The following is a 27,725-nucleotide window of genomic DNA, read 5'->3' on the forward strand; positions in this document are numbered from 1 at the left end:
CTCCCCTTCTCTTGGCTGTACAGCAAGAGACTTTATGTAACTTTCTCAGTCAGATACATGCAACATTTTAGCCTGAAGCAATTTTAGTTCCTAGCATGTGACAGAGACCAGGGACAGGACTCAGATTCCCCAAGAGGCAGGCAGCTATCTCTTGGATTCAAGATGACTACAAAAGGCAAAGCCAGCCCAGCAGTGGTGGTGCACGCCTGTAATCCCAGCACTCGGGAGGCAGAGGCAGGTGGATCTCTGTGAGTTCGAGGCCAACCTGGTCTACAAAGCTAGTCCAGGACAGGCTCCAAAGCTACAGAGAAACCCTGTCTCAAAAAGGCAAAGCCTAAGCCAATTCCTGGGCTTTCGGGTCCAAACTGGCCCGAGACCAAAGTCAGGGTCAACCTGGCGAAGAGGTTTTTTTGAGGTGTGCCTGTTTCCAGAGGAGCTGCAATCTTCCTACCTGGGAAAAGACAAAAGACCCCTCCCCTTCCCATCCGCTCTCCCAGGCCAGCAGCACCAGAGGCTCCTGCGAACCCATCTCTCCACCATTCTTCCCCACTCCCCCAGAGCGCATTGGTATTGTATGTCATTTTCCTTGAGCCTGGGCTAGACCTGATTCCCAAGTGCTAGCTAGTGCTCCTAGCTTCCACAAATGTTCATGCTACAAGATCATGGCAGAAACTGGAAGATTATCTAGGAAGTACACAGTGTGAGTGTGCGTGTGTGCACGGGCGTGTGTAACCCCCCCCCCAGCACACGCCAAGAAGTAGTTTCTTTTCACTATACTAGACATAACGTCATCCAGCTCCCTACAACTAGACAAGTACCCACTTTCACGGGTACAAAAGCCTTCACACCCACCAAAGCCAGAACCTTGAGTTATCAAAGTGATATCCCAAGAAGGAGAATCCATGCGTGCCTCCTTAACCTCCTCTGGGATGCTTCATAGCCACGGCCAGTTTCCTGGCAAGAATGTCATACGGATAGGTGCTCACCTCTGGCTTTCCTCAGGAAGTAGCATTTGGCTGCAACTATCAAGGCAACAATGACCACTCCAATGACAACCACAGCAACGAGCCCTTTTATCCACGGAGCAAGAAAGACTGGAAGTGGGGGAAAAAGGAAATACATGTTTCTCTCCTGACAGCAAGAAATACCAGCAGACGTAAGCAGCAGCGCAGACCCATTTGCGATCATGCTTTGACGGCTGCCTGCGAGGGCCTCTGTCCCCAGCCGGTGCAGAGATGGTGGTTTCTGCTAGAAGCCAAGGTCAGTTACAGTCCTCAAGAAGGCACCAAGTCAATTTTGCTGAGATGTGGCTCCGCTTGGGGTGTCCTTTCCATCCTCCTCCCTCTCTAGAGAACTCTCCCAGTCAAGCACACACTCAGGCTCCTATAAACATGCCTGTGTTTGGACACAGCTTGTTCACAAATGGACATCTGTGTCTCTCTGTTAGATACTTGGAATTGGAACTGGATAAAACATTTTCAGTTTCTTATAGCTAATCATCTCTTTTTCCACTCCAGTTCGTATGAGTAGGAACTAATCAGACATTGTTCTCACTCTCCCGCCCTCCTTCTCTCTCTTCCCCGAGACAGGGTATCTCTGTGTAACAATTCTGGCTGTCCTGGAACTTGACTTGTAGACTAGGCTGGCCTCGAACTCACCGAGCTCCACCTGCTTCTGCCTCTGGAATGCTGGGATTAAAGGCATGCGCCATCACTCCTGGCTAGACGTTGGTTTCCTAGCCTTCACTCAAATGAGCTAGTCTCCACTCCTCTCCCTTTTACAAGGAGTGTGTGTGCTTTCATCCCCCGGGAGGCCCCACCCTGCACCTTGCTGGTGAGGCCTGGACTCACCTCTGACTGTTAGAGTACCGCTCCGGGGGCTGGCCAGTGTCAGGCTGGCTCTGTTGGAGGCAGTGCAATAATACTGTCCTTCCTGCTCCTTGCTAGCTTGTTTCCCGATCCAAAACGCTTGAGTGGCATTCAGGATGATTTCGTGGAAGGGTCTATCCTCCTTTTCTTTGTAAAACTTGAACGTGATTGGGCCAGTGCCCTCTTTCACAGAGCATCGAAGTACCATGTCATCCCCAGACTGCACCTCATTACTCGACAGGATAGAAATCGTGACTTCATCCACCGGGGCTGGAAGGCAGGCAAAGGATTAGCCCTGAGCAGAGAAGGGCAGAGGCAAGTATGGGGTACATACCTGTGACCCCAGAATGTGGGAGATGGGAACAGAAGGATTGCATGTTCCAGGCCAGCATGCAACATAGAGACATAAAAAGACCCTGTCACAGAGAACCCAGGAGTGGGGGGAAGGGAACTAAACAGAGAAGGAAGAAAGGAACACGGAAAAGCCACTTCTCCTTGTCAATCTTTCTACCATCCTAGGACTTGAATCCTCTGCTCCCCACTCCCACATGACCCCTTCCCTGATCAGCCCTAAAAGACAGTAACAGATACTTCCTGTCCTCATTCATTGATAAAACACAAAACACTAGTGATGTGGAACAATCTTTTTGCACACTGTGAATATTTGTTGCTCTCATTGGTTTAATGAAGAGCTGACTGGCCAATAGCTAGGCAGGAAAAGGTTAGGTGGGACTTGTGGACAAAAAGAGAATGTGGGGAAGAAGGAGGGTGAAGCCGCCAGTGAGAGGCAGAGAGAAGCAAGATGAATATGCCGTGCTGAAAAAAGGTACCATCATCACGTGGTACAGCAGTATAGATAAGAAATATGGGTTAGTTTAAGTTGTAAGAGCTAATCAGTAACACGCTTAAATTTATTGACCAAGCATTTATAATTAATAATAAGTCTCTGTGGGGAGTCAGCAGTCCTGATGAAAAACTCTACCTACACACGGTGCCCAATGTGGGGTAACATATATTCACATAAAACCTAAGAAATCTTTAAAAAAAAAGTTTCCAAATACACAAAAATGGAGCCAAAGGTGGCTTTCTATCTCACAGTCTTATGCCAGATGCAATACAGAGATGCATCTCCCAACAGCTGCCTGCAGGATGGAGCCAGCTGCCAGCCTCCGTGTGCTAGAGCCATCCACTGAGTTGAGCCATGCTGGTAGCTGACATATCAGCTTAAAATTCATCTCATACAGTCAGAGAACACTTCAGATACTCACTAAAGACAGACCCAGAAGAGAGAAAACAAAAACAAAAACCCAACAACTCTAAATGGGATACAGTGTGTTTTAAAATGTGCATGGGAGAGGAAAGAGAGAGGATATAGGCAGTCATAAAATAGCTTAAGGATAATAAAGTCAAGTCTTTAAAGAGAGAAGTAAAATAATAAAAAAGGGAAAAGCCACATAGAGATGGGGAATACACAGAGATCCTGGATCCTGCATGTTACTGTGCTGTCTTTGAATTTTTTGATTGCTGATGAACAAACAAACAAAAGCTGCTGAGAGTCATTGTATTATGGAAACTGCTAAAATAAACCAAACTATATATTTTTAAAATGTCTGAACTTCAAAATGTAAGTCAAAAGCTGTATTATGTTGGGGGAGAGGTTATGCTTTTATTTCCACAGGAAATGAGAGGCTGTGGATTCATTCCAGGTTGATATGGATCAGAGTTGACTGGGGAAGACCCCCCTGAAAATCCTAGCTACAGACATACCTAGAAAAACTATAAGACATGTAATGTATATTTTACCTGCTCAAACATAAAACAAAAAAATCATCTTTGGCTGACTTGTGTACAATGCACAGTCTATACTTGTGTTAATGCAAAATATGTATGTTATTTTTTAAAGTTTATATATTTTCAGAACAAGGAGACCAGACACCAATAAAAACAAATGGCCCAGGTTAGCCAACATCTCAAAATGTCTCTGTTACAATTTCCTCAGGGTTCTGCATCCAGAACAGCTTCAAGACTGCCGGCTGAGATGTTCCAGCCTCACAGATTACTTCAGCCAAGACTTAACCATTACCCTGAATTTTCTCAGGGTCCCCCAAAGATGCTGGCACTCCCAGACAACAGAAAACAGTCTAGAGATGGGTGATGGATGTTTGTCATCATTTAGGGAGGCTGGTTACAAGTTGTTACTGGTCATGAAAAAAAACAACTAAACAAAGGATTCAGAGTTAAAGATATCTTTCTGAAGAAAAAGGGGGTATATAGAAATGATAGGATAAAAGGGTAGATAGATTATTGTAGCTATTTTATTCCAAAAAGCAACTATTAATTTCAAATATTTTATATTGGTATGGATTTTGGTTTACTTAAATACAAATTTAAAGTTGGTTTAGTGATACTATATGTATGTTTCTACTCTTGTTTGGGGTATTATGCTTATGCAACTCTCTTAAAAATGTAATGTATTAAGAAATACAGATTAGGGCCGGAGAGATGGCTCAGTGGTTAAGAGCACTGACTGCTCTCCCAGAGGTCCTGAGTTCAATTCCCAGCAACCACATGGTGGCTCACAACCACTTGTAATGAGATCTGGTGCCGTCTTCTGACCTTCAGGGACACATGCAGGCAGAATACTCTGTACATAATAAATAAATCAATCTTTTTGTTTGTTTGTTTGTTTTGTTTTTTGAGACAGGGTTTCTCTGTGTAGCTTTGCACCTTTCCTGGAACTTGCTTTGGAGACCAGGCTGGCCTCAACCTCACAGAGATCCGCCTGGCTCTGCCTCCGGAGTGCTGGGATTAAAGGCATGCGCCACCACCGCCTGGCTAAATAAATAAATCTTAAAAAAAAAAAAAAAAAAGACAGGCTGGAGAGATGGCTCAGAGGTTAAGAGCACTGACTGCTCTTCCAAAGGTCCTGAGTTCAGTTCCCAGCAACCACATGGTGGCTCACAACCATCTGTAATGAGATCTGGTGCCCTCTTCTGGCCTGCAGTCATACATGCTGTATACATAATAAATAAATAAATCTTTTAAAAAAAGAAATACAGATTAGTAGTTAGTCACCTATAATAATCAAACTTGTAGTCATATTAGACATGTTTTCAAGGTTAAACATATATTTAGATAGATAATGGTCTTCAAATACTGCAAAGACCTACAGAATATGGCATTTAAAATGTTTGAATAACATAAGATTTTTCTTATGCTGCCAGTGAGACATGTCTGCTCCTGGCAGCACCAATTTACTGCAGAGAAGACAATGGGCATCGAAGACACTCTGTACAGAATTTGCTTTCTTTATGGCAAAAACTAGCCATTTAGGTAAAGAAGCTGCCCTTGTCTCAGTTGCTGACAGTTACTGTCCAAACTGGACCAGCAGGACACAAAAAAAAGGGGACTGCTGAACTTTGCCAAGACAAAGTAGGACAGTCCTTCAAAATTCTCTGCTTCTCAGAAAAATCTGTCAAATATACTAGGCCTGTAGACCAAGACAGATGCCCCAACATTACAGAACTTTGCGTTACTGTCCAGGCAGCCAGATGTTCCTGTCATTAGGTAACTTTATACCTTTCTGGGGTCTTTGACAGAGTTAAAGGTTAAATAATTAGACTTGAAGTTTTCCTTAGTTATGATAAAAGGTAAATTAGGTATAAAACTTTAGACTCACAAAGATAGATAATAGAGTCTTTTCTCTACTTTGCCAAATATAAATAGCCTGGATATTGTAACTGCAACTCTTACTAATAACTGTTTTTGTTATCTATAGTTTTACTATGTTGAAGTTAAAACCTTCCTTTTTAGTAATCTTTTTGTACACTGTGAATCTTTGTTACTCTCATTGGTTTAATAAAGAGCAGATGCCAATAGCTAGGCAGGAAAAGGTTAGGCAGGATTTGGAGACAAAACGGGATTTGGTGAGGAGAGCCAAGTCACCAGTGAGATGCAGAGTGAAGCAAAACGAGCATGCCATGCTGAGAAAAAGTACTGCCTTGTGGTAGAGCACAGATAAGAAATATGGGTCAACTTAAGTTGTAAGAGCTAGTTAGTAAGAAGCCTAAGCTATCAGGCTGAGCATTCATAAATTATTGAGGATTAATAAAATCCCTGAAGTTTGCCTTCCATCCATCTGGCTTTGTTATTGTTCTTTATTATTTATGGGAGCCCGTTTTCGGGTTCCTCATGGCTTTACCCAGCAGGTCCGCCTAGAGAGGATGATTGGGGCCACGGGCCTGAGTGCAGGTGTCTGAGATGGTCTGTACTTGGCTGGGGGTGGGTGGGTGGGTGGGGGCTTTTGCTCCACCCCTTGGCGTTTCTATAAATACCCTGGGGCAGAGACAGTCAGGGCCTGTTGGAAAAGGTTCCAGGCCCTCTCGAGGCTATCCTGTATTTTCTATCTATTTATCTCCGCACTATAAATCCTTCTGTCTAATATTTCCTGCTGCTCACACTCAAGAGAACTCTGGGGAGCTGTGGGGTTGGTGGGTAAACACCCCATAATTATTGCCATTGTTTCTGGTTTTTTGGTTGCTGTTGTTGTTTGCCTGTTTGTTTTTTGGAGACAGGGTTTCTCTGTGTAGCCCTGGTTGTCCTGGAACTAGTTCTGTAGACCAGACTGGACTTGAACTCACAGAAATCTACCTGCCTCTGCCTCCCAAGTGCTGGGACTAGAGGTATGCACCACTACCACCTGGCTGTTTCTATCTTATTTAATTTGTTCATTTATTTATTTGAGACAAAGTCTCACTATGTAGCTCTGGCTGGCCTTGAACTCAGAGATCTGCCTGCCTCTACCTCCTAAGTGCTGAGATTAAAGGCATACACCACCACACTCTGCCCTTATTTTGTTTTGTTTTTTCGAGACAGGGTCTCATGTAGCTGGCCATGAACTCCAGATCTTCCTCTGTCAGCCTCCTAAATGCTGGGATTGCAGGTGTGCGCCACCAGCCCCAGATCCCTATCTGCTTTTGAAAGTGCACTGTTATCTCCAATGTCACAGAAACTGGAAAAGTCACTTGACGCTCAGACCATGGCCCGGCAGAGTAGTCAATGGAGGAGGGCATTTGTTCCTCAGGCAGTTCCCAGGTTTTAACCTCCTTCAGCCAGACTATCACCCGGGCCCTCCTGCTGGCGTGACTTCACCAGCTGTGCTGTTTCCAAAGCTGATTCTCCTCCCTTACCTTCTCTCTCCTTTACTACTTGTTCTGACAGTGAAATATGGACTTTCCGGAAAGCTGGCCCTCAGTCTTCCAACTCCACTCTTGTTAAAGGTGTGCGTGTGGAAGTCAGAGAACAATTTGTGAGACTCTTTCCTTCCACCATGTGGGGTCCCAGGGGATTGAACTCGGGTCATCAGGCTGGGCGGGCATCTCAGCCCGCTGAGCCTTCTCGCCAGCCCTTCTACCTTCACTCTTGGGGATTTCACCTCCACATTCAGCTTTTATTTCTGAGCATTGAAACCCAAATAGAAGCTTCCTGTCCAGACAGCTTCCTGGAACCTTGAGGCTCCCTTCCCACCTGGAGACTCAGAGAGCCAAATTCGCCTACCCCCTACTGTGCCCCCTTTCCTCTGCAGCGTTTTTAACCGTTCAAATTCCGTTTGTATGTCATCATCCCAGACCACTTTTCCTACTAGTGACAGTGGACTGGCCAGCAGACAGACATGGTCACCTCTTGAGCACAAACGGTGGTGAGATCTGAAGGAAGCCAGGCTTTGGGCCTGGGATGACAGTGTCCCACACAGGGACAGACAGCCTGAGCACATTGCCAAACCTGACAGCCTTTCCTACTAGGAAGCGAAAGGAATTAGTGGTGAATTGGTCTCAAGAGCCAGAGTGCCTGGGATCAAATCCCGGGCCTACCACCCTTCATGTATAAGCTTTAAGTCTTAGTGACTTCATTGTAAATCCAAGGGTGAACTATGATGAACCTCATGTGCTATTTTAAGTATTACTAGGTTTAATTGGCTACAGTGCTTCTTCACTCAGGGCTGGTCACATGAAGAGGACTCAGTAAATGCTAGCCACTAACACTGACCCCATTTAACCTTGGCTTCCTCATGGGCGTTTGCATTGACTTTTTCACATCTGGAGGTTGGAAGTATCTGCTCCTCACTAACAGCCAAAAGCACAGCAACCAGGCTCACCTTCCCCAAACCCACTCTTATTGTGCCCATCTTTTCTCTCTTGTCCCCTGAGACTTGGGTCTTATCAAGGCCCAGCTGGCCTTGATCTCACTATGTAGCCTAAGGAAAACCTTGAACTGCGGATCTTCTTGCCTCTAAGTGCTGGGATTATAGGCCTGTCTGCCTTGCTCACTGCCCCATATCCTGTGGACAACTCTTGCCCACAACAGCACATGTAGACAGTATGTGTTTATAAACCGCCTGTTGGCGACACAGAGTTGTTAAATAAACGTTGACAAAGGACAAGAGGAGGGAGGCTGAACAGGGTTCAGAGCAAGGTAAGCAGTGCTACTGACTGCAAAGGCCACTCAAAGGCACACATCAGACTCAGCAGAGATAAAGAGATCCATCCCCAAGACCATGGTGAGAATCCCAGGTGATTCTCATGAGCCAAGGGTCTGGAACTCTGCCTGCTGAAGGTTTCCTGTGGAACCCAGATGTTCTGCCCAGGTCAACAACAGAAAAAAATTCTGGCCTGCAGCTCTTGGGAGTGGCACTCTATTCACCTGAAAAGGTGCAAAAACAAACAAACAAACAAAAAGCCCAAACTCACACAGCAGCAGTTCCCTAAGTCCAGCCACCTCCCCTTTTCAGGGGATTCAGCTATCACTTGAAAGGTCAAAAGGGATTCCAATGGTCATGCCAAGAGCCCTAGATATTTCCCAGACCCACTTGCTGGGGTGTGGTTCTGCTTTGAAATGCTCTGTGGGATGCACAGGTACCATCCCTGTTCCCCACCATCGCTGACTGACTCCAAACCTTCCAGCCCACTGAAACTCCTCTCTTGCTTCTTACAGCACAGCAGCTTACCTATCACCTCGACCTTCAGGATCTCGCTGTGCAACTCCGAGTGGGAATGGCAATTATCTGCTCTGCACTGGTATTCCACATCTTTGGTGGGCGTATCTGTGAATGCTGCTGGGTCATTGGAGTTTATCATGAGATTCCGGAAGATATTTGCGTCTTTCATAAGGTAGTAAGTGATAGGTGCAGTTCCATTTGTTGACTGGCAGCTGATGGTTATGGGACGACCTTTTATGATCTCAGCCTTGGCATCATGAAAAATCCTAGGCTTAGAGAGCATTTCTAGAACAACAGAGAAAAACAATCTAAATTAAACAGAAACAACAACTCAGCCTTCCTTTTGCAGACTCTGGGTTTGGCTTTCTCCATTGAGATCATGATTTCAAATGCCTGCCTGCCAGCCTTATTTATCTTTAGGGGGCTCCTCCTATAAGGCTGCCAGGCAATGCCTGTCTATGTGTGTGCATTTGGTAACAAGGGAGAAAACAAGCTATTTTAGAGAGATGTAGCCCAGCAGTAGAGCATTTGCCTAGCATGTGTAAGGTCTCGAGTTCAATTCCCAGCACTAGGGCAGTGGAGACAGGAAGAGATTTGTGAGTTTGAGGCCATCCAGGGTTACATAGTGAGACCCTGTGTCAAAAGATCAAAAAATTTTTTAAATCTAATTTCTATAAGCAAAATAATGATATAAAAGTTGGGGGTGGTAGAGCACACTTACAATTCCACACCTGGGTGGTCAGGCAGGGAGATTGCAAGTTTAAGGCTAGCTTGGGCTACATAGTGTAACCCTGTCCTGTCTCAGAAGGAGGAGGGGAAGAAGAGAGGGAGAATGAGGAGAGAGGAAGAGGAAGAGGTGATGGGACAGCGGAGGTGGAGGAGCTAGGTATGGTGGCACATGCCTGCCTATAGGTTCTTCTTCTTCTTCTTCTTCTTCTTCTTCTTCTTCTTCTTCTTCTTCTTCTTCTTCTTCTTCTTCTTCTTCCTCCTCCTCCTCCTCCTCCTCCTCCTCCTCCTCCTCCTCTTCTTCTTCTTCTTCTTCTTCTTCTTCTTCTTCTTCTTTTGGTTTTGGTTTTGGTTTTGGTTTTGGTTTTTCAGGACAGAATTTCTCTGTGTAGTCCTGGCTGTCCTGGAACTCACTCTGTAGACTAGGCTGGCCTCGAACTCAGAGATCCTCCTGCCTCTGCCTCCTAAACTGTGTGCACTACTACCACCCAATTTTTTGTTTTTTGGGTTTTTTTGTTTGTTTGTTTGTTTGTTTGGGGTTTTTGTTTTGTTTTTTTGGTTTTCTGAGACAGGGTTTCTCTGTGTAGTTTTGGTGCCTGTCCTGGGTTTCACTCTGTACTTGAACTCACAGAGATCCACCTGGCTCAGCCTCCCCAGTGCTGGGACTAAAGGTGTGCGCCACCACTGCCCGGCTTCCAATTCTTCTTTTTTAAATACAAGGTCTTTTACATTGGGAGTCAGGAAGGATTGAGACAGGCCCCTGCTATGTAGTCCAGGCTGGTCTTGAACTCACAGTAATCTCAGTCTCAACTTCCTGGGTGTCAGGATTATAGGTGTATACTACTCTGCCTCCTAAACAGGTCTGAGCAGTTTGGTTCTACCCTGTACTCTCTGGACAGCCAGGGTGTGGATGTGTCTCCTCCCTGACTTGAATGGGTGCCCACTCCCCCAGAATCCTCCCAATTCTAAGTCCACGACAGCAGCCGTCACAAGAGCCCTTCACTTGGTCAGGCCTACTCCTCTGTTCTCCAGATGGGGATGCACACTTGTTAGGTTGACTCCCTTTCCCACCAGTCTTTTCCCTTTCAAGCTTTTTACATTGATTTGTGTGTGTGTATGTGTGTGTATGTGTGTGTATGTGTGTGTATGCGTGTGTATGTGTGTGTGTATGTGTATATGTGTGTGTATGTGTGTGTGTATGTGTGTGTATATGTGTGTATGTGTGTATGTGTGTGTATATGTGTGTATGTGTGTATGTGTATATGTGTGTGTGTATGTGTGTATGTGTGTGTATATGTGTGTGTATGTGTGTGTATGTGTGTGTGTATATGTGTGTATGTGTGTGTGTATTGTGCATATGTGTGTGTATGTGTGTGTATATGTGTGTGTATGTGTGTATATGTGTGTATGTGTGTATATATATGTGTGTGTGTATGTGTGTATATGTGTGTATGTGTGTGTATATGTGTGTGTATGTGTGTGTATGTGTGTGTATATGTGTGTATGTGTGTGTATGTGTGTGTATGTGTGTGTGTATGTGTGTATGTGTATGTGTGTGTATGTGTGTGTATGTGTGTGTGTATGTGTGTATGTGTGTGTGTATATGTGTGTGTGTATGTGTATATGTGTGTGTGTGTGTATGTGTGTGTGTATATATGTGTGTATATGTGTGTGTGTGTATGTGTGTGTGTGTGTGTGTGTGTGCATACAGAATGAATATGGAGGCCAGAGGACACCTTGTAGGAGTTGTTTCTCTGCTTCATCTATGTGGGTCACAGGGATTGAACTCAGGTCGTCAGGCTTGGCAGCAAGCATCTTTACCCATTAAGCCATTTTGTTGGCCCTTCCTGGAGTTCTTAACCTACCTGAATCTGGTCAGCCTTTGAGACCACACTGGGGCCGGCCGGCCATTCACTCCGTGCTCCTACTCAGCCTTCGTGTCTCGGAGGAGCTGGGGACATACTCACCACACACTTTGATCTGTACTGGGCCGCTCCTCTTGACCACTTTGTCCATGCCTGCCGTACAGCTGTATACCCCGCTGTCCCTCTCCTCGGCACTCTTGCTGAAATTCTGATTCAGAGACAAGACCATCCCCTCCTTCTGGATGGTGAAGTTGGCTGAAGGTGTGCCCGGGACAGAGCAAAACAGATCCAAAATGTTCCCTTGGTCCAGACGATTGGAGGAGAATTCCAGTTTGGGCCTGGGAAACAGCTCTGAAGAACATCAAGTGGGGAGAAGGGAGACGTGTCTGGTTACCACCGCAGCCGACGGCCTGGAGACGCTTGTGGCCCAGCTCCTCTCGGCAGAATCAACTCCTACCAGCCTGCCAAACATCTTCCTCTGCCCCTCACATGCCTGACGGCACGGCTTTAAAGAGCCAGGGCTCACTCTGAACGTGAGGTCTCACTGCAGACTCTTCTTACATTTCCATCTCCGGGAATTCACTCATCCATTTGTTCATTCACTTACTGAGACAGATCTCAAGTTGCCTCGTTGACCTTGAACACCCAATCCCCGCCAGCTCCACCTCCCTGGTGTGGGGAGTACAGCTATGCACCACTATGCCTGGCTTCCACAAGTACTGACTGTAGGGAAGACCCTTTGCTGGGCATTGGGGAGATAATAGTGCCTACGATACAGCCCAGCTTCAAAGAACTTATACCTAGGGCTCAGTTTGGGAATAGTGTTTGCAGCAGAGCTCACAGAGAGGAAACTTAACTTCACTTTAGGGGAATTAAGGGACCAGTCCTGGAAGAAAGTTGTCCGAGGCAGTTGACTAGCGAGGAAGTATTTTAGACAGCATTTGAAAGTCCATTATGGCTGCCAAAGCTGGCTTGTTTGTATCTGAAGTTCTCAAAAGCAAAGCTGCCAGCTCTCCATTCTTCCCCACCTCACCCCCGAGACAGGGTTTCTCTGTAGCCCTGGCTGTCCTGGAACTCACTCTGTAGATCAGGCTGGCCTTGAACTCACAGAGATCCACCTGCCTCTGCCTCCTTGAGTGCTGGGATTAAAAGCATGTACCACTACTGCCCAGTGCTCTCCATTCTTAATAACCAGCCCAGCATACAGAATGTGTCCAGTATATATGATGAGTTGACAGTTTTTCTTCTCTAACAAAAGAATGAACACCTTATCAAGAGCACTCCAAATACGTGTTATTATCAATAAATCCACTCCAGGCATGATGGAGCACACCTTTGATCCCAGCACTCAAGAGGCAGAGGAAGGCAGATCTCTGTGAGTTCTGGGCCAGCCTGGTCTACACAGGGAGTTCCAGGGCTACAAGATGGTAATGTCTCAAAAATAAACAAATAAATAAATAGCTCACTAAATTGCTAGCACATGACTTTACACCCTGCAAGAGGAGGCTCTACTATGTCATGCTAATCCCTCAACTGGCCAGTTGACAATCTGCCCACCTGAAAGACTGAGGACAGTGGCTATGACTACACGCTCGGAGCTTGACACTTAGGAGTTTGGAGGAAGTTACTGAATGAAAGCATGAACTTATGTATGAACAAAGACTTTCAATGGAGAACCGAGAAGAGCTGACCTTGTCCTTAGAAACACTGTAACACAAGGCTCAGCCCAGTCCCCCTTCTAACAATAGTGCTACATTCCTATTGGGCTGGAAGTGAAGGAGATAACATTGAGCACAAGAGTGAAGGTCTCTGTCCTCAGCAACTAACACTCTAGTGGCTGAATACACACAGCAAACAAGATAAAGTAAGGATATTTTTAGTGGTAAGTATTTTAGAGAAATGAAGCTGGTACAAGGGTTAGAAGTCTGAGAGAGCTGGGCAGCGGTGGTGCACACCTTTAATCCCAGCACTTGGGAGGCAGAGGCAGGCGGATCTCTGTAAATTCAAGGCCAGCCTGGGCTACAGAGTGAGATCCAGGACAGGCACCAAAACTACACAGAGAAACCCTGTCTCAAACACACACACACACACACACAAACACAGTCTGAGAGAGCTTTAAAATGCATTGGGTCGGCAATCTAACCAGGCCTAGGGAGTATCTCTTGATCTGCCATTTGGGTGATTTTGTAATCATGAGGCTAGTTGCTAACTTTCCAATCTAAGTCTCCATGTCATACAATGTGTCTCATGACACCTAGGATTGAGATGATCATGAACTAAAAACACATATAAACCCATCACATGGCATTCAACAGTGGGAGATTGTTACTGCTTTTCTTTACTAAACTATGCTGCTGGGCATGGTGGTGCATGCCTGAATCCTAGAGCTTGGAAGGTGGAGGCTGAAGGATCAGGAGTTCAAGGCCAAACTGCACTACTCAGTAAATTCAAGGCCAGCCTTGGCGAATATTAGATCTCGTCTTTAAAAATTGGTGGGTTTGGGGGGGGGATGGTGAGATAGCTCAGTGGTTAAGAGCACTTACTGCTCTTGCAGAGGATCTGGGTTCAGTTCCCAGAACACAATAAGGCAGCTCACAACCACCTGTAACTCCAGTTCTAAGAGATCTGACATCCTCTAGCCTCAACATCACCTGAACACACGTAGCATACATAAATACAAACAGACATACATAAGTTCTTTTTCAAAATCTTTTTGTTTGTTTGTTTGAGACAGGATGTCACAATGTAGCTCTGGCTGTCCTGAAACTCATTATGTAGACCAGGCTGACCTCGAACTCACAGAGATCTGCCTGCCTCTGCCTCCCAAGTGCTGGGATTAAAGGTGTATCCCATCGTGCCCATTAAAAATCTTTTAGAAAAAGAGTTTGGGCTGGAGTGTGGGCTCAGCTACTCTTTTTTTTTTTTTTAGACAGGGTTTCTCTGTGTAGCTTTGAAGCCTTTCCTGGAACTTATTCTATAGCCCAGGCTGGCCCCAAACTCACAGAGATCCACCTGCCTCTGCCTCCTGAGTGTTGGGATCAAAGGCGTGAGGCACTACCACTGCCTGACCTAGCACTGGCTACTCTTGCAGAGGATCTAGGTTTGATTCCCAGCACCCACATGGTAACTCACAACTATAACTCCAGTTCTAGGATGCCCTACACCCTCTTCTGGCCTTCATGGGCACCAAATGGTGCACAGACTTACTTGTAGGCAAAACATCCATACATATAAAATAAAATAAAAAGTTTAGGCCAGGTGGCGGTGGCACATGCCTTTGATCCCAGCACTCAGGAGGCAGAGGCAGGGGGATCTCTGTGAGTTCGAGGCCAGCCTGGACTACAGAGTCAGTTCCAAGACAGTCAAGACTACACAGAGAAACCCTGTCTGGAGGTGGGGGATGAGATTGGCAGAAAGGAAAGCTATGTACCTATAGAGATAATAGGTAATACTCACTGAATGCAGACCACACATATCTCATTTAAACATTGTGACATCCTATAAGCACCATCCTATCCCACTACATCTCACCCAGATTAGGCAGGTTCAAGAGTTCGGCACAGAAGTCGTGAGCATCATTTAGGTCATTGCCAGTACCTGAACTCGGCAACCCACAGCTGACTGCTGTTCGCTGACTCTTTCCCACAAGCCCCAACGCCCAGCCTAAACACACCCAAGACAACCAGGGGCAGAAGAGGCATCACTCCCATTGGCCACCCTGGATTGTAGTACAGGGTCTCCCTAGATAGCCCAGGCTAGCCTTGAGCTCATGATTCTCCTGCTTCAGCCTCCCGAACGCTGGCATTATGGACATGTGGAGCTTCACCCAGCCACAGTTGCCTCTTGAACCCACCACTTGCCAGGCTTCTTCCTTAGCATCCCTACCTGTGATGTTGACCATGATGCTGCTGACCTTGGAGATGCGGCTAGACTCCACTTTGCAGGTATAACGGCCGCTGTTCTCCACCATGGCCATGACGGAGTAGACAGCCTCGTTCCCCTCTTTGGAGGTGGCCACAATAGTCTTGCCCTTTTGGATTATAATCTCTGGATATTCCTGGACCAAGTGTGTCACTTGAACTGTGCACTTAATGTCGAGCTGGTTTCCTTCTATGATCACTTCAGGAGGCGTGACTTGAAACCTGGGAGTAGAGAAGGACTCTACAAGGAAGCAGACGATAAGTCAGTTGGACTCAGGTTCAAACCTGGGCAGTTCCTACTCTAATAGTTGTGTGTGTGTGTGTGTGTGTGTGTGTGTGTGTGTGTGTGTGTGAGAGAGAGAGAGAGAGAGAGAGAGAGAGAGAGAGAGAGAGAAGGCCAAAAGTCTACCTCAGATATCATTTCTCAGACACTGATATATCTTTTATTTTGTTTTATTCTTCTTAAAAAAAAGAAACTATATATGTTTGTGTACTACATGCCTGCTTGCTGCCTATGAAGCCCAGAAGAGAGCATCAGATTCCTGGAACTGGAATTACAGATGGTTGTGAGCCACTACGTGAGTGCTGGGAATCCATCCCAGGTTCTTTGGAAGAGCAGTCAGTGTGCCTAACCACTGAGCCATCTCTCGAGACCCATTTGCCTTGTTCTTTTGAGACAGGACCTCTCATTGGCTTGGGGCTTGATAACTAGCTTAAACTGAGTAATCATGGAGTATCAGGAATCTATCTGTCCCTGGCTCCCCAGGGCTGGGAATACAAGCATGCACCACCATACCCGGCCGGCTTTGTATGCATTTACTACTGACTGAGCCATTGCCTAGTAAATTGGGTTCTTTGGCTGCTCCCCCCCCACTGCCCCCCTCCATGAATGGATTCAGGTTCTCCTAAACGCTAGTCCAATGTTCTACCACTCAGCCATATCTCCAGTTCTCTCTTTTATTTTTATTTTGAGAAAGGGTCTTACTAAGTTGCCCAGACTGGCCTTGAACTTGTTCTACAGCTGAGACCAGCCTTGAACTTTCAATTCTCCTGCCTCCTGAGTAGGTGGGAATTACAGGCAACATCACACCCAGCTGCTGCTCTTCTCTCTCTGGCTTATTTCTTTTAATTAATTTTATTTATTTATTTGGCTCTGGTGAGAAAGCGTCTCACAGCTGAGGGCTGATCTTGAACTGCGGATCCTCCTGCCTTTGCCAGGCCCGGGATTACAGTCTGTGCTACCAGGTTTTAAATTCTGAGAACAACCACCCCTGAATGACGGCTCAGCGTCTCTGATTCTGGGCTCCTTTTTGCTACATGCAACCTGTCACCACAAAGACTGTAAGGAGATCAGGATTCTGACCCCGCACAGTAACGTATTCACTCCTGGTGGATTCCGAGGTCTGCAGTCGGTTCCCAGACAAGATCCCAGCCTGACAACGGAACACCAGCACGTGGTCCTGCTCCTCAATGGGGAAGTCCATCAGCACGAAACTCTGGAGCGACGTCTTCTGTCTCTTCTGCTTGACAATTTTCGTATCCAGTTCTACTTTTTCAATCTCAAAATAAATCGGTGGCTTTTCTTCTTTCACGGAACAATTGACTGTCACAACCCCACCTTCCGTCACCTCCTTTTTGTCCAGTGTCACTGTGGGGTTGGGCACACCTTTGGAGAATGAGAAAGTGCAGTTAGGATCAGGTGCTCCTAATGGCCCAGTCTCCTTTATCTGTCACTGTGGCTGATCAGCCGGGGCCTTTTATTCCTGAACACTCACTCAGCTGCCCCAGGTAATCACTGGGCATGTGTATGCCTGGCACTGTACTGGGCACTTCAAAAATATAATAGATTGGTGTCCCCGATGGTTTCCAATCCCCTTCCAAGGGTGGTGCAATTAGATTCCCAACTGGTACAGTCGAAAAAGGAAGAAGCCTGGTGTGGTGACACATACCTTTCATCCCAGCTCTTGGGAGGCAGAGGTAGGCGGATCTCTGCAAGTTTAAGACCAGCCTGGTCTACAGAATGAGTTTCAAGACAGCCAGGGCTACACGGAGAAACCCTATCTTGAAAATTTTTATTTAAAAAGTCAGTATATAATAATATTACTACAGCTGATGTTTTAATTGTGTGTCTGTGTGTGTGTGTGTCTGTGTGTGTGTCTGTGTGTGTGTCTGTGTGTGTGTCTGTGTGTGTGTGTGTGTGTGTCTGTGTGTGTGTGTCTGTGCGTCTGTGTGTCTGTGTGTGTGTCTGTCTGTGTGTCTGTGTGTGTGTCTGTGTGTATGTGTGTGTGTCTGTGTGTATCTGTGTGTCTGTGTGTGTGTCTGTGTGTGTGTGTGTGTCTGTCTGTGTGTATGTGTGTCTGTGTGTATGTGTGTGTGTCTGTGTGTGTGTCTCTGTGTGTGTGTCTGTGTGTGTGTCTGTGTGTGTGTCTGTGTGTGTGTGTGTCTGTCTGTGTGTCTGTGTGTGTGTCTGTGTGTATGTGTGTGTGTCTGTGTGTGTGTCTGTGCATCTGTGTGTCTGTGTGTGTGTGTGTCTGTCTGTGTGTATGTGTGTGTGTCTGTGTGTCTGTGTGTCTGTGTGTGTGTCTGTGTGTCTGTGTGTGTGTCTCTGTGTGTGTGTCTGTGTGTGTGTGTGTCTGTGTGTGTCTGTGTGTGTGTGTGTGTGTGTGTGTGTGTGTCTGTGTGTGTGTGTGTGTGTGTCTGTGTGTGTGTCTGTGTGTGTAGACACACAGTTGTTCCTCCCCTTACTTTTAGAGATCTCTAATTGAACTTAGATCTCACTGATTCAACCAGGCTGGCTGACCAGTAAACCCCAAGGATCCTCCTGTCTGCCCCCCCAGGGATCCCCCTGTCTGTCCCCCCAGGGATCCCCCTGTCTGCGCCCCCCAGGGATCTTCCTGTCTGCGCCCCCCAGGGATCTTCCTGTCTGCGTCCCACCCAGCTCTAGGACTACAAGTACATGCCAGGCATGGCTTTTCACGTGGGTACTCGGGACTGCACACAGGTCTTCTGTCTGAGTAGAAAGCACTTTACAGACCAAGCCATCTTCCCAGCTACTGTTATAATTTCCTGAATGCCTACTACAAGCCTGGTTCTTCACTCAGGATATAGAAAATAGACCAAATTAATATCTCTTGAAATTTCATAGCCCCAAAAAGCAGATAGATGTGTGAGAAACAGTTATGTGTTTCCTAACAACTAACACACAGCCTGGTAAATGCTATTAGGTGATGTCATCCCAGGAATAAGTTTACCCCGATTAAGGTGGCTTAATATCACTAGGTGATACATCCCATGGGTCTACTGTTGTTTGTGTTGTTCATCATTGACTGAAACACTGTACAGCATACAGCTGTCTATGTGGTCCACCAGTGGGCTGGGAGCTGTGCACTCCACCCACATGATGCCTTTGACTAACCCCTCTCCATATCCCTGATGGACTACCTTGTCACTTTCATTGCACTCAGGAGGACTCCAGAATTTAATGGGGGGTTTTGTTGTTGTTTTGTTTTTTCAAGACAGGGTTTCTCTGTGCAGTTTTAGTGTCTGTCCTGGATCTCGCTCTGTAGACCAGGCTGGCCTCGAACTCACAGAGATCCACCTGCCTCTGCCTCCTGAGTGCTGGGATTAAAGGCATGCACCACCATTGCCTGGCAAGTTTAATGTTTTTATTACATCTTATCTATTATTTGTTTGGTGTTGTGTGTGGTCCCAAGAGTGCTATACTGTGCATGTGGAGGTCAGAGCACGCTACAGGAGTTTTGGGAGTCAGTTATCTCCTTCCACCATATGGGTTCAGGGCACTGAACTCAGATCATCAGGCTTGATAGCAGACACTTTAACCCTCTGAGTCACCTCTGTGGCCCCTGATTCTGAGGTTTAGAGTAGGACCTGCCCATATGGTAACCCAGGAGAGAGACTGCAACCTAGCATCTTGTTTGTTTTTCTACAGGGTTTCTCTATGTAACTGCCCTGTCTTTCTTAGAACTCGCTCTGTAGACCAGGCTGGAATGAATTTATAGGGATAATCCTGCCTCTGCCTCCTGAGTGCTGGGATTAAAGATGTGTACTACTACTCCAGACTCACAGTGGCATAGCACAGTGGCTTTCCTGCAAATAGACATTACTGAGGCCAGAGGGGCATAAAAGATGTAAGCACCCTGGTAGAAATCAACTCAGTTGAGAAAACACTAGAGAAGGGACTCGGTAGCTGGGCGTGGGGGCACACGCCTGCAACCCCGGTTTGCAGGAGACTGGGGCAGGAGGATTGTTTCCTAGGTCTTAGTTTGAGGCCAGCCCAGGGGCTGTCAGGAGAGTGTGTTTCAGAGAGAGGGTGGGAAGATTAAACAAGTCATTGAGTAGAGTCCTGGAAAGAAGGGGGCAGTTAGTCTGTGAGATAAGGATAGGGAAGGGTGTTCCCACAATGGGGAACAGCATCCAAAAGCAAGAAGTCAGAAACGCCCTCCTACAAGGGGAGTGTTTCTAAAGCCTATGTTTTCAGGTTAGAAGAATTGCCAGGGAGTGAGTGGGAGGGTGATGCAGGATGGGAAGGTAAGCCAGCGTGACTGCCTCTTCTCAGTTACTGTTCGTGTTGCCCACATACAAATCCCAGGACTCACCATTCACCAGCACCTGGTACTCATGAGTGGTTTTCTCCTTGTTGTTCAGGATCACGGTGCATTTGTACCTCCCTGAGTGGAAGACCCGAGCCTGGGGAATAAAGAAGCTCTCTGTGTGCTCCCTGGAGGAGACGTTGTACAGCAGCACATCGTCCTTATAGAACAGCACCACGTGCTGGGGCCTGACTTTCGAGGTGGTGCTGATGTCCACAAGGCACTTCAGGGTCAGGTTGTGCCCGTTCGATACCTCCCAGGCTGGCAGGCTTTCCATGTGGATGCTGTTAATGGTGAAAGCTAAAGGCAAAGCAGACATCGTTACCATAGGAACAGCATCATCCAGAGGTGGACACATGGATGTACATACCACACACACACACACACACACACACACACCACACACAGTATACACACACGACACACACATACACATACACATACACATACACACCACACACACATACACACACACTATGCACACACCACACACACATACACACTACACAAATACCATACACACATACACACCACACACACATACACACTACACAAATACCACACACACACCCCACACACACTATACACACACAACACATACATACACATACACACCACACACACACCACATACATCACACATACATACACACACACTATGCACACACCACACACACATACACACTACACAAATACCACACACACACACACACCACATACATCACACACACATACACATACACACCACACACACACACACACACACATACACACCACACACATCACACATACACACACACACACACACACACACACACACACACACACACACTATACACACACCACACACACATACACATACATACCACACAAAATAAGTCCTTAAAAAAAAGAATTCGGCTTGGGGATTTAGCTCAATGGTAGAGCACTTGCCTAGCAAGCACAAGGCTCTGGGGAAAAAAAAAAGAGAATTCATAGGTGGGCAGTGCTAGCTCATGTCTTTAATTCCAGCACTCAGGAGGCAGAGGCAGGTGAACCAATGTGAGTTCGAGGCCAGCCTGGTCTACAGAGTCAGTTCCAGGAGAGGCGGGACTACACAAAGAAACTGTCTCAAAAACCAAACAAACAAGAAAAGAAGTATAGGAGAGTGGCCAGGAAGGATGCAGTACAATGTGGTACACAGTGGTTGCTTAAGAAACAGTGACTCTCCATCTTAAAGTCAGACAGGCCCAGAGCGCTCCAGACCTCATGGGATGGGGTGGGGTGGGGTGGGGTGGGGTGGGGTGAGGTGGGGGGGGTAGAAGGGGTGGGGGGGGATGGGGGGCTCTAGTCGTCGATTCATTTCCCTTTTCCGTTACCCTCCTCTACCTCTCCTCTTCTTTCCTTCCTCCTTGTCCCCCCTCTCTGTCTCCCTTCTTTTCTCCCATTTTTTCCTTTTTCACATTTAAAATGTTTCCTCTAGTAACTGTTTTCAAGACACTGTGGAAAAATACAGACCACATTACACAAAATTAAGGTAGAGTGTTGGTCAGATATGGGGACCAACATCTGGAAACCTCAGCCTTTGGAAGGCTGAGGCAAGAGGATCACCATGAGCTCAAAGGCCAGCCCAGGACCCAGAGTGAGACTATGTCTCAAGTGAGACGCATCTCAAGTAAAAATAAATAAATGAGAGAGAGAGAGAGAGAGAGAGAGAGAGAGAGAGAGAGAGAGAGAGAGCGGGAGCGCACAGTAGGAATATAGCAAGTTCAAGGCCAGTCTGGGTTACATAGTGAGTTTCAGGCAAGCCAGGGAAATGCTAAAATCTCAAATAAATGAACAAATGAAAGAATGAATACATGTATTGAGAGAGGGCCGGGATGCAGTTCAGGGTGGGGTGCCTGCCTAGTCTGCACAATGGTCTGGGTTCAGCCTCTGGTATAACTAACAAAAGTGTGTATGGATTGAGGCTGGAGTTAGAGCTCACAGAGAGTGTCCCTAGGCCATGGGTTCAGAAAGCACATTAGGGAATAAAAACAAGCTTCAAAAAAATGGTCATTACCCAAAATAAGTATCTTTAAGTAAAACCATTAAAGCTGCCTGTGCTGTGGCCAGCTGGTGTTTGCCGTTTGGTGGGTTCTGAGGTGTCACCACAGGGGGAAGACCTGAAACCACTTCTTGTTTTTTTTTTTCAAGTTGGAGTTGTACGTGGCCTAGAATGTCTGTAGCTCACACAGCTGAAGATAACTGAATTTCCGGTCCTTCTGCCTCCACCTCCTAAGACAGTGCTTCTCAACCTCCCTAATGCTGTGACCCTCTAATACAGTCCCCCGAGTCGTGGTGACCCCCAACCATAAAATTATTTCCGTTGCTACTTCACAACTACAATTTGCTGTTATGAACTGTAATGTAAATTCTGATATGCTATGTGACCCCCGTGAAACGGTCATTTGACCCCCAGAGGGGTTGAGACCTATAGGTTGAGAACCACGGTCCTAAATGATGGGACTAAGGTGTGTGTCACTACACCAGGTTTACAGAGACATAGATGAGGGCTAAACACTCTCACACATAAAATAAAGAAACCTCAAAAGAAACCGAGAGACAATTTTGTTTAAGAGAATTTAAAACTGAGCATAGTGGCTGGCTCACACTTGTAATCCTGCACGAGGAAACTGAGGCAGGAAGTTCCTTGTGGGTTCCAGGCATACATAAGAAAATTGAAACGTAACTTCCTGGTTATGCCTCTGGCCTGTTTACACAGAGATAGCATGCCACACACCACACAAAGGTTGACACCTTCAAGTCTGGCAGCTGACCAGGGTAAACACAAAATATTGTGGCTAAGAGAAATTTGGAGACTAGACACGGTGGTCCTGGGGTGGTTTGAACGAAAATGGCCCCCATAGGCTCATAGGGAGTGGCACATTGGGAGGTGTGGCCTTGCTGGAGTGGGTGTGGCTTTTTTGGAGGATGTGTGTCACTGGGGGTGGGCTTTGAGGTCTCAGATGCTCAAGCCAGGCCTGGTGGCTCACTCTTTCTCCCTGTTGCCTGTGGACCCAGATGTAGAGCTCTCAGCTACCTCTCTAGTATCATGTCTACCTGAGTGTTGCCATACTTCCCATCATGATGATAGTGGACTAAACCTCTGAATGGTAAGCCACCCCCCATTAAATCTTTTCCTTCAGAAGAGTTGCCATGATCATGGTGTCTCATCACCACAATAAAATCCTAAGATAGGTACAAAGAAGTTATGCCAGCCAAATAAGACCCCTCAGCTTAAATAAGCCCCCCTAAAAGTTCAGTTCTTACCAGATGCCCTGGCGAGAGGAAAATATCCACAGGTCGTGACTACCATGTCTGGTGCATGATGGTCCTACATTTCCTTGTTGTCACCAGGAAAAGTTGCCAGGAATCAGCATTCTTGAACCGCCTTGCTATACCTGCAGGTACTATGTCAGACTTGCAGGGAAAAAATCTGGGCTGACTTCTGTTCCCTCGCCAGATTCACACGTTAAATCCTATTCTCCAGTCTTGTAGAATATGACTCTGTGTGGACCTCAGGCCAGTACTGAGACCATGGCATTAAAGTGAAATGAGGCCAGTCTGGCTACACACTAGATCCTATCTTTACAAAGGGAGGAAAGAAGGAAGGAAGGAAGGAAGAAAGAAAGGAAGGAAGGAAGGAAGGAAGGAAGGAAGGAAGGAAAGAAAAGACAGAGAGAGAGAGAGAGAGAGAGAGAGAGAGAGAGAGAGAGAGAGAGACATATCCAGAACCAAGAGAGACCACAGAAGCCGGTCAACACAAGTTGATAGCCTTCTGAGGAGCAATACATTTCTCTTCAGTTCACCCAGTCTGTGGTGTTTGCTGGGTTAGCTTACGCAGAGTAACACACATGGAACTACACATGGTGTCACACGCCCATAAATGCAGCACTTAGGAGACTGAGGCAAGATTATTGCTGTGAGTTCAAGTCCCACTTGAGCTACAGAGTAAAACCCTGCCTTGTCGGTGACATGGCTTAGTTGATACGATGTTTGCCTAGCATGCATGATGAAGCCCTAGCTACAATCCCCACCACTATATTTTTAAAAAGAAAAGGGCTGGCAAGATGGCTCATCAGGTAAAGGGACCTGCCACCAAGCCTGGTGACCTGAGTTCGAGCCCTGGAACCCACATAATAAGGAGAAAGAGACCCTACTCCATCAAGTTATCCTCTGGTGGTACATACCCTTAATGCCTGCATTCAGGAGTTGACCAGCCTGGTCTATAAAACAAGTTCCATGCCAGCCGGTGCTACATAGTAAGACCCTGTCTAAAACAAACCAACCAACAAACAACTCCCAAAACAAACAAATAACCCCCCCTCCAAACCAACATTCACAAAATTGTCTTATGGAGGGCAGAGAGTATAATTTTACTTGCTTAGCATGTGTGAGCCCTGGGTTCAGCCTCTAGCACCAGGAAAAGAGAAAAACCACCACCACAATAGAACCTGGGAGCTGGGCGTCCAGCGCTAGTCAGAGCTACGCTGTGAAGCCTGGCTGGCTCATTTCTGGTCTCATAATCCACGAATGGATTTTGTTTGTTTCCCTTTTGGATTTCCCCAAATTCTCTAATTTCAAATGAACAGAGCAGGTTGGCGCCTGGCTCTAGTCTCCTCTCTTGTGAGGTAGAGGGAGAAAGGTCAGGAGTTCAGGGTCAGTGTGGGCTACTTAGCAAGTCTGAGGCCAACTTGGACTATATATTGTGACCCTGTCTCAAAAAACAAACAAACACATAAAGCAAGAGCTGGGGCTCAGTGAGTAAAGTTCCAGGCCAGTCAGGGCTATACAGTGAGACCCTGCTTCCCAAAAAGGGGGGAGGGGCTAACTAACAGGAAGTTCCCACATGTTCCAACTTCTCAGAGTCTGCTGTCCATGCCCTGCTTGCCTCTTTATGAAGGTTTTAGAGTGCATGTCCCCCAAAACATAATGTGAATACAAATAGGGAAAAGATGAAATTAAAGTAGCTATTCACAGTAAATTTTCATACACACATTAAAAAACAAACAAAAAACAACAACAAAAAACGAGAAATTCAGAAATGCTCCAATAAATACACAAAATGCAAAATTCTCAAGACTTGATCTCTTTCTGAAACTCTGTCTAGGAAACCCAAAAGACAATACAACAACAACAAAAGACTTAACCTGCCGGGCGGTGGTGGTGCACACCTTTAATCCCAGCACTCGGGAGGCAGAGCCAGGAGGATCTCTGTGAGTTCGAGGCCATCCTGGTCTACCGAGTGAGTTCCAGGACAGGTTCCAAAGCTACACAGAGAAACCCTGTCTCGGGGGAAAAAAAAAAAAGACTTGACCAAGATCCTATCAGGCCTTGAAGAGCCACAGAGCACCTCTTTCTTGGGCAGGGCAGTCACTCCAATCTGTTGTTAGCACTGGGTCCCACTCAGCCCAGGCCAGCCTCCACCTCTGTAGTGGAAGATGACTTCAGAGTTTTGATCCTCCTGCCTCTGCCTCCCAAGTGCTGGCTTACAGGCAGGGCTCACCACACTTGGTTTGTTTGTTTATTTGTTTGTTTGTTTATAAATGTATTTATTTATTCATTTTACATGCCAGCCATAGTTTCCCCTCCCTCCTCTCCTCCCGGCCCCTCCTCCCCACCACTCAGTTCCCACCCCCCCATCCACTCCTTGGTCTGTTTCTGTTCAGGAAAGGGCAGGTGTCCCATGAGTGTCAACAAAACATGGCATATCAAATTGCAGTAAGACTAAGCACCTCCCCCACACTTGGTTTATGAGGTGCTGAGGATTGAAGGAGGCCTTGTCGAACCCCAGGCAAGCACTCTACCGTTGGAGACCCAACATGGTTCTCAGCCAGGCCAGGCTTAGGAAATGGTAGCTGGATTCTGTCTGTCTCAGAATACATGAAAAGTTCATCTCTTCTCTAGAGATTTATTTCACGAGGAAACGACCTGTAACATCTTAATGTCCAAAATGGGGGTGTAGCTCAGCAGTAGACCACATGCCTAGCATGTGAAAGATTCCTAAGTTTGATCCACAGGACTGCCAGAAATAAACAGGCTCCCAAATCTGTTTATATTCATCAGTGGTCTCCACCCCATTTATGGGCTACTGTCCTGAACAAGCTGCCCTCAGGCTGGGTTAGGGTCCCAAGTATGGAAAGAGGCGTGTTCTCATCAAAGGCCTGTATCCATAGCCCTTAGCTGGGTGGAATTGAGAGGTTTTTATTATTGTTGTTGTTGTTGTTGTTATTGTTATTTTGTTTTGTTTTGTTTTGTTTTGTTTTGTTTCGAGACAGGGTTTCTCCGTGTAGCTTTGCGCCTTTCCTGGATCTCCCTCAGTAGACCAGGCTGGCCTGGAACTCACAAAGATCCGCCTGCCTCTGCCTCCCGAGTGCTGGGATTAAAGGCGTGCGCCACCACCGCCTGGCTATTATTATTGTTATTATTATTTCTATTATTATTTTATGTTTTTCAAGGCAGGATTTCTCTGTGTAGCCCTGGTTATCCTGGAACTTACTCTGTACACCAAACAGGCTTCCAGCTCAGAGTTCCATCTGCATCTGCCTTCCCGAGTGCTGGGATCAAAGGTGTGGGACATTAATCCCAGCTAATTGGAAGATGTTTTGTTTTTTGTTTCTATATGTTGAAAAGGGAATGCAAACACATACACTCCTTGGGATTTATTTTTTCTTAGTTGCTGGAGAATCAAAGCTAGCACCTGTTGAATGCCAGGCAAGCACTCTGCCATTGGGCCACACTTCACCCAACCTCACCTCACTCCTCTACCTCCATATTTTTATCTTGGACAATGACTGAGGTAGGGTGCTGTGGTACTGAAGGGCCTGGACCTGCTGGATACTCACTTGTTTCCTCCTTCACACCATTCACAGCAAACACTACAGAGGCCTCTCTAGGCCAGGCACTGTCCCCATTGTTCAGTGGTTAAGGAGCTCTCTCTCTGTGTCTCTCTCTGTCTCTCTCTGTTTCTTTCTCTCTCTCTCTCTCTCTCACACACACACACACACAAATAATACATGCAAAAACAGTTAAATTTGGGCTGGAGAGATGGTTCAGAGGTTAAGAGCACTGACTCCTCTTCCAGAGGTCCTGAGTTCAATTCCCAGCAACCACATGGTGGCTCACAACCATCTGTAATGAGATCTGGTGCCCTCTTCTGGCCTGCAGTCATACATGTAGACAGAACTGTTAGGATTTATTACACAGCTCCCTCACTAGTATCCAGTCATGCAGAGAGACAGAAAGAGGGAGACAGAGAGTGAGAGAAAGAGAGAGAGAAAGGGAGAAAGAGAGAGACAGAGAGAGAAAGGAGGTCAAGGGGTGAACACCTCATGGGAGTGGAGGGAGAGAAGAGAGAAAGGGTCGGAGTTTTTCCTTAAAAAGACTTTTACATCAGGACACAGGGTGGCCCCAAGGGGCAGGATCAGAATATTAACAAGAACACTACATAAATAAATATTTTTTTAAATAAGAAAAAATTCAAACTATTACATACCATTGTCCCCTTATCAAAACTTTCTATCATGTCTGTGAGTATGTGCCTGTGTATGGGCTTATGTACATTAGTGCAATGTCCAAGGAGGCTGAAGGGGCATCAGGTCCCCTGGAGCTGGAGGTAGACACTTGCAAGCTGCCCAACATGGGAGCGAGGAACTGAACTCCTGTCCTCTGCGCAAGCAGTAAGGGCTCTTAACTACTGAGCTCTCTCTCTCTCTCCCCCGC

The 27,725-nt window shown here is 46.5% G+C and overlaps 1 protein-coding gene across 3 annotated transcripts in view; it reads right to left on the bottom strand.

Annotated features, from left to right (window-relative positions):
* Pecam1 (platelet and endothelial cell adhesion molecule 1) overlaps positions 1-27,725 on the bottom strand; it is a 52,533-nt gene that overhangs the window by 15,184 nt on the left and 9,624 nt on the right. For all 3 annotated transcript variants that reach the window (XM_036195926.1, XM_036195923.1, XM_036195925.1), the window contains exons 3-9: positions 19,990-20,283; positions 16,737-17,039; positions 15,339-15,614; positions 11,556-11,804; positions 8,872-9,147; positions 1,851-2,138; positions 987-1,094 (exon numbers count right to left, since the gene is read on the bottom strand). In XM_036195926.1, the coding sequence (XP_036051819.1) occupies positions 987-1,094; positions 1,851-2,138; positions 8,872-9,147; positions 11,556-11,804; positions 15,339-15,614; positions 16,737-17,039; positions 19,990-20,283 (1,794 nt within the window). The remainder of the gene's footprint in view (positions 1-986; positions 1,095-1,850; positions 2,139-8,871; positions 9,148-11,555; positions 11,805-15,338; positions 15,615-16,736; positions 17,040-19,989; positions 20,284-27,725) is intronic.

Source organism: Onychomys torridus, chromosome 8 (genome assembly GCF_903995425.1).
Source record: "Onychomys torridus chromosome 8, mOncTor1.1, whole genome shotgun sequence".
Taxonomy (NCBI): domain Eukaryota; kingdom Metazoa; phylum Chordata; class Mammalia; order Rodentia; family Cricetidae; genus Onychomys; species Onychomys torridus.